The sequence below is a fragment of the Chelonoidis abingdonii genome, chromosome 20 (assembly GCF_003597395.2).
Source record: "Chelonoidis abingdonii isolate Lonesome George chromosome 20, CheloAbing_2.0, whole genome shotgun sequence".
NCBI lineage: Eukaryota > Metazoa > Chordata > Testudines > Testudinidae > Chelonoidis > Chelonoidis abingdonii.
The window spans coordinates 20492333-20502584 of NC_133788.1; the positions used below are offsets into that span (position 1 = coordinate 20492333).

The following is a 10252-nucleotide window of genomic DNA, read 5'->3' on the forward strand; positions in this document are numbered from 1 at the left end:
ATTAAACCTTGTGGCTGTGTTTTAGTTTTACAACTGGTAACTAACTGAACTGAAAAAAGTTTAGCCCAATCTTTCAAAAAAAAAAAAAAACAACAACACTGGGAAGCCGAATGTTAACTGGCCCCTCTCTGCTTAAGCCAAAGACTAATTTCAAGTATTTTGGTGTTTATGATGTTAAGAAATTGGATGAAAGTAAGTGGGTGACATTTGCTTGCAAGCTGATTTTTGCTCACTTGTTTTTGTAACACAAGAGGCTAATTAACTTTTCCCAGAGAGTTATTCAAAACCAGTAAACATATGCAACAAGTATATTGTAGATATTTATTCAGAACATGCTGATCCTACAGTTCTATCAGCAATAGCAGGCATGAAGTCGGTTCAACCCAAAGGAAGACAAGTTGTTAAATTAACACAGTTAACAACAAAGCTCATTTCCAGACAGCTGCTCATTTGTCACTTTACTCTTCCCTGCTCACAAATAACAAAGTCTGACTGGCTACGTAACCCCCATTTGGAATGTCAAGTGTTTGGTGCGCTGCAGTTAGCAGACAGATACAATGCAGCTTAATGTGCATGGAAGCCATAGGACAGAACTAGTCCAATAAGGCCTATCCTCAGCTTTCCTCATTCTCCAAAATAACCTCGTTTCCTCAGGCCTGAAAGGATGGTTTGAGCTTGAGCCAGAATTTTATGCTGAGTGCGGAAACGAAAGAACAGTTACACTGGCAGTACAGAGACAAAACAAAGTTTTTGAAGACATAACCTGAGCAGATTTCTCAGCTGTGCAGTCACACATTTTAAACTCTATATTGGTTCTTCCCAAATCAGTCACTGCATCATTCTTTAGAAATTCTGCATACAGGAAACATGCTGAGAATTGGTTAATGTGTCTAAGAATTTTGCCCCCCCCCGCCCATTCCATCCATTGATTTTGCCCAGTATTTTGAGGTCTATGTCAGACCTTTGTGTCTTGATGGTTTGGAAGCTAAGAAGCTTGGTCCATGTACTTTACATTCTGTTGACTTAGGCATTTATACCAAGTTCATCACGGCGTTCTCATTAGTACTGCAGTGATTTGTTTGATGTTTATTTGGAAAAAAAAGATAAGCTATGTGCAACCATTTTAATCATATGCCAGCTAACAGCAACTAGCTATCCATCTACATCTGGCTTCAGGGAGGTTTTTGTCAGAATCAAAACCTAGATGTCAGCCTCAGGCTTTGCCTACATAGGGAAACTGACCTGCATAGCTATTCCACTAAGAGCTAGATATTTATTATGGTAATTATGCTGATCAATTTCCCGGTGTAGACAAGCTCTCAGTTCCAGCTTTAATCTAGGTCATAAAAACACAATACATGCACTGTTCACAACAAACAGTAGCTACCCCAAGGCTTTTTCTTTTCCATGTGCAGCAGACCAAGCATTGCTAAAGCCACTGACCTTACAAAATGCGCTGTAACATATACTAAGTCTATTTGCTATTAAAGCACAATTAATGTTGTCCCTTTCACTTCATGGCAGGAAGTTCTAAGTTCTGGAGTTGTCCAATACATTTTCCATGAATGGAACCAACCAGCAATATAAGATTTGTTTTATTCTTTAATCTATACTTTGCTTTGAAAGCAAGTATTTCAACACTTCCAAAAAGCTTTTTTCCACCCAGCTCTGAACCACGAATTTTTATTCTATCAGTTTTAGCAGCATGAATTATTTGGAAGAGAACTGCCAGTTAGAATAAAATACCATAATTTAATCTAAATCCCCCTTGCTAGCATTGTTTTAGTGCATGCAGTGAATTGGTTCTGGTCTTAATCCACAGGGTGAATTTGAAATTGAGTTATTCTTCACTCCTAAATCCCTGCAGAAAGATAGCTCAGTACACATACTGCAGTAAATATATGCTACCTAAAATACCAAAAAAAAATTCAGCGCATTTCTAGGCTAAACTCTGGTCTTTTTCAATCCAACAGGAAAGAGAAAAGCTTGAGAGGGTGGCATATTACTAGTTCATGACCTCCCACATTATGAAATCAAGTGCTCAATCTACCCATCACAGCACAGTGTAACTTTCCCCCTTTTCTCCTACAGATTTCTGCAAGGAGAATCCAGCTTCTAAGAAAGAGCTGGATTTTTTTATTAAATCAAAGGGCATTGCAGACTCTCTCACTGAATGGGGACAACATGACTGCAAAACTGGACACATTTCACAGGTGTTTAGCAGCTAAAGGCACCATTTATGATACAATTCTCTTCAGCTAAGCAGAAGCCTTCTGCATTTTGTGCTTAGCAAACCACTCGTCACTTTTGTCTGCTGCCATTGCCTGTACAAATAGAAGTGAACAATTTGTATAACGATAAAGTTATTAAAACAACAACAGCCATTTACAGAAGCAAACGTGTCCAGGATTCTATTTGGGTTAGTGCCAAGCAGTCAAACAACCAATAGGGACCAACTCTTAAGCTGATCTGTGATTACCTGAAGCAAACAGTTCTACCGCACTGTAAATTAAAAACAACGTTCTTTGGGAATCACCTCCAGACTGCAGTACAACAAAAGCAACAGACACTCCCTACAACAATACAAGCTAATTTCAGAAGCAAGTTAAAAAAGGTACAGTGAGCGACTGTCACTGCTGAACCAGATAAATATATCTGACAAAGTGCTTTGATATGACAAGCATGACAGGATCAGTGTCTCCTGCTCTGAAATGCCCCTTTTGTTTTCAGACTTTTCCTGAAACCGCTTGTCATTTCTGTAGCAGCAGCCCATTATCTTGTGAAGCTGTTATACTGCACTGACCTGATTGTCATTACAACCAGCAAGCCAGTTTCTCCTCTTACTTCGGTTGATTTGTAGATGATACTTTGCACCTCTAGCATCTTCCATCCTGCAGCCACCTCTGAAGTGAGGGGTAGCTCACAAGGACAGGGAAGGAAAATTCTTTACAGGATGCCGAGGCAAACCCCAAAAGCTATTTGGGATTTTTAACATCTGAAGAACTGCATGAAGCAGTCATCTGAAAGACCCCCTTTAGCACTCGGTGTAGCTGCCGCTGAAGGACTGGACTGTGGTGGGATTTTAAAAAATACAGGTAGTCTATACATTTCTATCCTGATGCTCCGACCTCTCCACCAACAAACAATACAGAGAATATATTACTTACGTCATCTAACAGCTTGTTGCCATTAGGATCCATCTTGGAAAGCTCTCTAAATGCTTCATCTCCTACAAAGCAGATTTCATGGCCATCCTAAACCAGATTTGACAGGACAGAAAGTGAAATTATGGGGAGGGAGGGGGGAGGAGGAAGCTGAATTAAAGTTTATTTTGTCACTATTTCAAACGTCACTCACGGGATCAGCCAGGATAACCACTTGCACTGTTGCTTTTCCAGGGGTGTCCAAGCTAACTAGGGGAGTTAAAATCTTCTGCTTCTCCTTCTTCATCAGTGCTTCAATGTTTGGCAACTTAAAAAACAAAGAGTGAGCTGAAGGTCAGTGGTGTCATATCAGGCTGCAATCATTTACTGTACCCATTACTCACATCTCCATCAGATTCCCACAAAGAGAAGGTTAAACAGAACTTTCATTTGATGTTATTATCTTGTTCACATACTGATGGTGAGAGACCTTCAAGTGGCTATTGGTGTTACCACGAGTCACCCTCCACACGGCCACCCCTGGAAATATAGGAAAGGGCCAGAGGAAGAAGGAAATCCGATTGTTACCTCTTCCTTTGGGCAAGAGAAGGCAATCCGCCCAAAAGCTGTGCCATGATCCACTGCTCCGCCAATGCCCTGCAGCTCCAATTTACACTGAAAGAGAGGGATTGTAACAGTCTAGCTTGCAGGGAAACTAATCTGAAGACAAAAAAGAATTCACACAATTTTTACCACATTTTTGCATGCATGCCAATCAGCATTACATAATAAGCTAATCACATCAAAGCCACATGTGCTTGTTTCCCAGTCCATTGAGGTGGTAGTGACCACGGTCACCTTATTTGAAACAGAGGCTGTAAGCAGATACACACAAAAAAGCAGAATGATTCACTCTGAGTTTTTGATAAATTTAGTCTGACTGCAAATTACTGAATGGATAATCTCATGTTCATGTTAACCTCTCTGTAGAAAGAGCAGCTTAGGTCACCGATTTCTCTTTTCACTCAAAATTACCATATTTCATTGTATCTTAACCTTTGCACCTCTTTCCTGAGCAGCTGCAGCTGGGTTCTCGTTTTTATATGGCTATTTGCTTGCTTTCAGGAAAGCCCTACATATGAAATGAAGCATGGGCAGTATTATGCCTATACTTTAAGTCTTTTAGTTCAAAAGTTAAGAGCAGAACTACTAACCGATTTGACAATTCCGCCTTTTTACACATATGTGCTTAGCAGGGAGGCAGGATGGCAGACACGTTGACAAAGCAAGCATTTAGAAGATTAGAGAAACAGCTGTTCTCAGTAGATTGCTTGATTTATTTATTTAAGGTTTGGTCATTGTGATGAGTGGGAGATTTTCTTTTGGTTTCCTTGTTTTTCCAATGGTTTGCATGCAGAGGGAGTGGGACTCAGTGTCCCTGGGGGTTACTGGTTTAATGATGTGAGGGGAGAGGGAGTTTGTTGTTAGAGGACCGGAGAGGGAACTTGGGACCCAGCCAATGGCCTGGAGGACAGATACCCCAGTGACTGGTGACCTGACAACCTGAGCAGCTGGTTCTGGCCAGTCGAGGACAATGGGCTGCAAAGAGAGGATCCCATGACCTAACCAGCTGGTTCCAGCCAGAGGGGACTAGAGGATAGAAGAGAGGAGAGGAGGCCCAGTGACCCTGTTTACGACTCTGTGACAGAGGCAGGGCTTGGGGCTGGTGATCTCAGATGCCCAGCTGGGAGGCAGGGGGGGCTCTGGGCTGGAGAGGGGGAGCAGGCAGGGCCCACTTGGATGCAGGAGAGATTGGGATGTGCTGTGCTGAGGGAGGCCAGACCTGAGGGTCAGAGAGTTTCCTGTGCTGTATTCAATGCTCAAAAAACCCTCTTGTTTTACGCTGGCTGAGAGTCACTCCGGTCTAGAGAACAAGGTTTCATCATTCCCTTTGGGGGGTGGAGACCTCGGGGTCCAGAGCAAATGGACTCCCTGAGGGGGCCCACGGCAAGAGACAGATGTGCTAAGGCTCAGAGAGGTGTGGCTCCAGGAGGTGGAGGGGCTTAACCCCAAGAGAGAGAGTGGACTCCCAGGAAAAGGGATGTCTCACTGAAAGGGGTTCCCCCCATGAACTGCACCAGGCCAAGAGTGGGCACAATCTGTGAGTCCGTGACAGTCATTATGAAATGGACCAATCCCACAACATGCTATTCTCAAAGAATAGTCACTTCTCTAAATGACTAACCTGGTTATCTGCATAGCCTAGCAAAGCCCTTTGCTTTTCCTCATTCGTCTCATAAATTTTCATTCCCAGCAGATCAGACCAGTAGCTAACAGACTTCTGCAGGTTCGAGACTGCCAAAGTTACTTTTAGCACAGGATCTGCAAGATTGTAATAGTTTCCTATTAGTGGTATGTTGTAGTTTTAAACTCTAGGTTTTTGTGCTCATGATAATGGGAGACAAATAGCAACACCAGAAGGCAGGCACATGTTCCCATAAATCTGGGACAAGACAGATTTGCAACCTCTTGTGAAGTTCCAGCTCTCAAGTCTCCGATGAACAGAGGAAAGGGTATGAATGCGTTACCTTGCTTTGGTTGTTCTTTGTCTTCCAAGTAGAACTTGTATCCTCCTGGGGCTTCAGTTTCAAACATACCCTTTGCAACTTCTTTGAGTGGCCATCCCATCTTCCTGGCATTGTTCACTGCCTGGCTGGACACAAGAGTCATGCCCTAGCAAGAATACAAAGCACAAACATGTGATACACCATTGCAAAGATGTACCAAGACCATCCTTTTGGTCAGTGGTACTGAAAAGCCGATAGATTTCCAAGTATCAGCACGGAATTCTATTCTCCATCCACTGCCAGGAAGAGAGCAGTCATCAATGTAGTCTCTGCTCTATACCCTGGGCTAAAACACCTATTGGTACAAAGGAGACCTCAACAGCCCAGATACTGGTTCCTTGCCCCTGCTTTTCCATTATCTTCCTCCAAGAGAAAGCTGAGAGATAGGGCAATAATTACACAAGTGGCCTGCAGTAAGAGTTGGAGCTATCCTGAACAAGGGTCTAAACAGCCTCTGAGAGGCTGGTTATCTTGCCTTTATAAAATTAGTGCAGCTGTCTGAGGTCAATACACCTCTTACACAACAGAGAAATATGAAGCAGAGAGAGAGAGTTTAACGGGCCAGATCCTGGCTCTACCAGTTTTTGCAGAGCCCACTAGAACAGCACTGACCAACTAGGATTTGCAGGGGCAGTGGCCAAATCAAATCCAGAGTTCTGCCACCTTGCAGTTGAGTGGCTTCCATGGGCATCCAACCATCTCTGACTCCACAGGGGGAAGAGGAGACACCAGTGAAACAATGAGCACACACAGTACCTCCACTGGAAGGAGAAAGTAAGTTCCTCCTTGGCTGGAAGTCCGGGGAAATAAAAGGGTTACGGCATTCACAAGACTGATCTGTTAGAAAGCTTCAAATTTTGCTGTCAGTGGGGTGGGGAGTGAGGGCCCCCCAGAACAAATACAACTGCCCCCTGGCACGCCAACTGCAGCATGAGTACAAAGCACCTCTCTCCCCTTCCTCTTCCTTGCACAAAAGACATGGAAACAGCACCCGCAAGACTAGCTCAGGGAACAAAAACAGATTGGGAATCAACCAGCATCAGGAAAGTGCATCCAGGACAAAGTCTGAATGGACTCCTAGCCAAAAAGCTCACAACAAGAACAAAAGAACGTTAGAAGGGCAAGTGATATTTACCAGAAAGTCACTGCCGAGTCGATACTCTCCAACGCCATAATTGTAGGTCAACTCTGCAACAAAGTGATCATCTTCGGGCCCATAGCCCACCATTGTTTTGCTCCACTTTCCATCATAAGGGCTAGAACAACCATCAAATGTATTTGTTGTCAGTATCAGATACACACAAACAACCCCCCTACACACACACACACACGTAAGAAGTGCCTCAGGACAGGAACTGCATAACCAGTGGTCCAGCTAATCCAATATCCTATCCCTAACAGCAATCAGTGCCAGATGCTTCAGGGGAAGGTGCAGAAACCCATACCATACCAACTTTTATACAATACTATATCACTGAAAGAGCATCCCAGTCGGTGCCTACTTCATGTCCTCAGCCATGAAAGGATCCTTATAGTTTTATCCTCTTCTGTCTAGTTTCTTATGTAACAGCAGATGCAGCTCTCCTACAAATAGTCTAATCTTGTTTTGAAATTTACTAAACTATTTGATTTGATAATATCTTGCAGCAGCAAGTTCCAGTGGTTACTTATTCACCATATAAAAGTCATTTAAAAAAATTACTTCCAGCTAACAGGAGGAGCAGGCACTATGACTAAGGGACTCCCATGAAGTGTGATAGAACACGGTAATTTTCCAGTAAATTCTTAATTTAATAGATCCCAAGGCCAGAAAGGGCCATTGTGATCATCTAGTCTGACCTTCTGTAAAACACAGGCCAGAGAACTGCCCCAAAATGATTGGTAGACTACAGCTTCTATTAAAACATCCAAACTTGATTCCTCTTGTGGAGGATCCACCATCACCCTTGGTAAATTGCTCCAGTGGTTAATTACCCTATGATAAATTGTATGCCTCATTTCAAGTCTGAATTTGTTTCACTTCAACTTCCAGCCAGTGGATCTTGTTATACCTTTCTGTGTTAGTCTGAAGAGCCCTCTTATCAAATACTTGATTCCTATATAGGTACTTATACACGATCATCAAGTCACCTTTTACCTTTCCTGCTAAGCTATGTTAACGTGTAACTAGGAAGGCACAACTGCATAGCCATCCAAAAGAATGAGCAACAGTAGTTTTCATATGATTTGCTCCATAATTCCTCAAGCATAGGAACTGCAACTATAGTGACAGAGCTAGGACGAAATTAAGTGCCCTCAAGCTTCATGTTTCAGAGCATAAACTGCTTACCAGGTGGAGTCAAAAAAGCTATTTCCTCATCATGATATAGACAAATTGTACAGTTAGACAATATAGCCTAAGCGCTTTCTTTTTGAAAAGATATGAAAGGCCACTGGTGGTAGTGGGATATTTTATTTTAATGGATTTATTTGGATTTAAGATAATACAATGCCTATCCAAGGCACTAGGCACCTTAATATCATTAAACACAATAAAATAAAATCCCAGAAGCATGAAGCCGTAATTTCTTTCAGGATCTGTGGCCCAAATCAAAAGGATTTAGGCACTTAACTGCCTTTGAAGATCTGGGCCTCCAGGACCATGTAGACTGTTGATCTGCCATAGCAATGGCTATGTTCCAACATAAGCACCACAAACACAAGAAGGTACATTCTTACTTTCTTCAAATGAAATGAGCAATGTTTAGGAAGTATGCTCAAAGGTCTATAAGGAAGCCTATTTGGTTAGTCAGCATTTGCGGGTGTTTTAGTTTAGCTAAAGATTACAAAGAGAAATAATGGTACATACCCATTACAAGTAGCTTTACAGCCTTCCTCAAATTCTTCATGTCTTAGAATCTGGCAGATTGGACACATGCAACAAATAAAGCCTACTTAGTTCTTAAAAGGAAACAGACCTGAGCACATCCCAACAGAACGCTTAGGGCACATCTGTCCCGTGACAGAACCCCCACAGCTCCAAGTCAGCTGACTCAGGTTTGTGGGGTAAGAGCAGCAGTGTCCAGGCTCAGCCTCAGGCTGAGCCCGGGCTCTGGGACATCCCAGAGCTCCAGCTCTAGCATCTACATCCCAGTTAAACCCCCTGACAGCCCGAGTCTGGTCAGCGGATACAGGCGTTGAACTGCGGTGCAGACACACCCTGAGGCGACCCTCTCAGAGCCCAGGTTCCAGACTGAGCCCAAACACCAATTTTATTGCCCCACAGCCTAGCTGGCTACCGCGGCCCAGCCTCGGTCCCAGCAAACCGAACACCGGCCCTGGCGACCCATTAAACCCCGCAGGGATCCCCGCGCCAGGCCAGACGCAGCCAGCCGAGGCCCCGCCCCCGGGGTGCTGAGGCCCCGCCCCCGGGGTGCTGAGGCCCCGCCCCCCGCTCACTCACCCTCATGCCCAGCAGGTCGCGGTAGAAGCGGGCGCTCTGGCCACGGTTCCCCACTTTGAACACGAAGTGCAGCGCGCGACGGGCTCCCATCTCCTGACTTCTACCCCTACTTCCGGCGCACGGCGATGACGTAAACATTCACCCATCACGCCGGCCGGTTAGGAAACCGGAGGCGCGGGAGGGTCACGTGAGTAGCCGGATATCCGGCGGGGTCGGACACCTGGGTCGGGGAAAGATGGCGGCGCTCAGCCGCCTCACGCTGGGTCCTGTCACCGCCCTGCTTCGGGCTCAGCCGGGAGGAGCCGGGGCGGGCGCGGCGCGGCGCTGGGTGCGGGCGCTGAGGCGGAGCCCGGTCCGCGTGCTGGCCCCGCGCAAAGAGCAGAGAGCGGCCGCCCCGGCCGGGCGGGAACCCGCGGAGCCGAAGGGAGCTGGGCCGGGGCCGACCCCGGAGAAGAGCCCGGCCGGGCAGGGGCTGCGCTACGAGAAGGCGGAGGCCGGAGACAGGAGGTTGGGGTAAGGCCCCGCGAGAACCACTCGTTCCCCTCGGCCCCATCCCAGCTCCGAACCCTCTTCTCCCGCGCCAGGCCGCTTCCCGCCGGGTTCCCGGACACCGTCACCATGGCAGCAGCCACGCAGAACGTCACGTGGACACGGGCAGCTCGCGCCCGGGCACAGTGCCTGGTGCCATAGTCCACCGTCCCCAGCCGGGGCAGGCCAAGGTACCTCCTGGCAAAGCGAGTGGCTCTGTGCTACGTTAGTTGTGGGTAACGAGGTGGGCAGAATGTAATTGGCAATTGATCTGAAGCAGGGAGCCAGACTCTAGCCATGGCCGGTCCTGTTTTCTGGTTGTAGCTACTGTAAAGTGTAACAGGGAATATCTTATTACCCTTATATACATCCATGGTACACCCACATCCTGAGTACTGTGTACAGATGTGGTCTCCTCATCTCAAGAAAGATATACTAGCACTAGAAAAGGTTCAGAGAAGGGCAACTAAAATGATTAGGGGTTTGGAACAGCTCCATATGAGGAGAGATTA

General features: G+C 45.7%; 2 protein-coding genes across 3 annotated transcripts in view; one reads left to right on the forward strand and one right to left on the reverse strand.

Moving 5' to 3' along the window:
* Positions 1–309: 309 nt before the first annotated feature.
* GLOD4 (glyoxalase domain containing 4) lies at positions 310–9347 on the reverse strand. The gene is made up of 9 exons (XM_032785441.1): positions 9213–9347; positions 8619–8668; positions 6906–7026; positions 5732–5876; positions 5389–5525; positions 3732–3818; positions 3358–3471; positions 3168–3254; positions 310–2324 (listed from the first exon to the last, which is right to left on the reverse strand). Exons 1-9 carry the CDS (start codon positions 9300–9302, stop codon positions 2259–2261), a joined length of 897 nt encoding a protein of 298 aa, XP_032641332.1. The 5' UTR covers positions 9303–9347; the 3' UTR covers positions 310–2258.
* A 93-nt stretch (positions 9348–9440) lies between these two features.
* MRM3 (mitochondrial rRNA methyltransferase 3) overlaps positions 9441–10252 on the forward strand; it is an 8543-nt gene continuing 7731 nt past the window's right edge. For both annotated transcript variants that reach the window (XR_012657334.1, XM_075073978.1), the window contains exon 1: positions 9441–9725. Coding sequence is in view for 1 of the 2 variants with exons in the window: in XM_075073978.1 (XP_074930079.1) it covers positions 9448–9725 (278 nt within the window). In the remaining variant the exon portion in view is untranslated. The remainder of the gene's footprint in view (positions 9726–10252) is intronic.

What these genes read in the sequence shown, in the direction of transcription:
- GLOD4 (XM_032785441.1), bottom strand. Translation starts at nt 9,302, where the DNA reads ATGGGAGCCCGTCGCGCGCTGCACTTCGTGTTCAAAGTGGGGAACCGT. An exon ending in GACTCGGCAGTGACTTTCTG is followed by an intron (nt 5,877 to 6,905) that starts GTAAATATCACT and finishes TATTCTTGCTAG; the next exon opens with GGCATGACTCTTGTGTCCAG. An exon ending in TGGTTATCCTGGCTGATCCC is followed by an intron (nt 3,255 to 3,357) that starts GTGAGTGACGTT and finishes AATCTGGTTTAG; the next exon opens with GATGGCCATGAAATCTGCTT.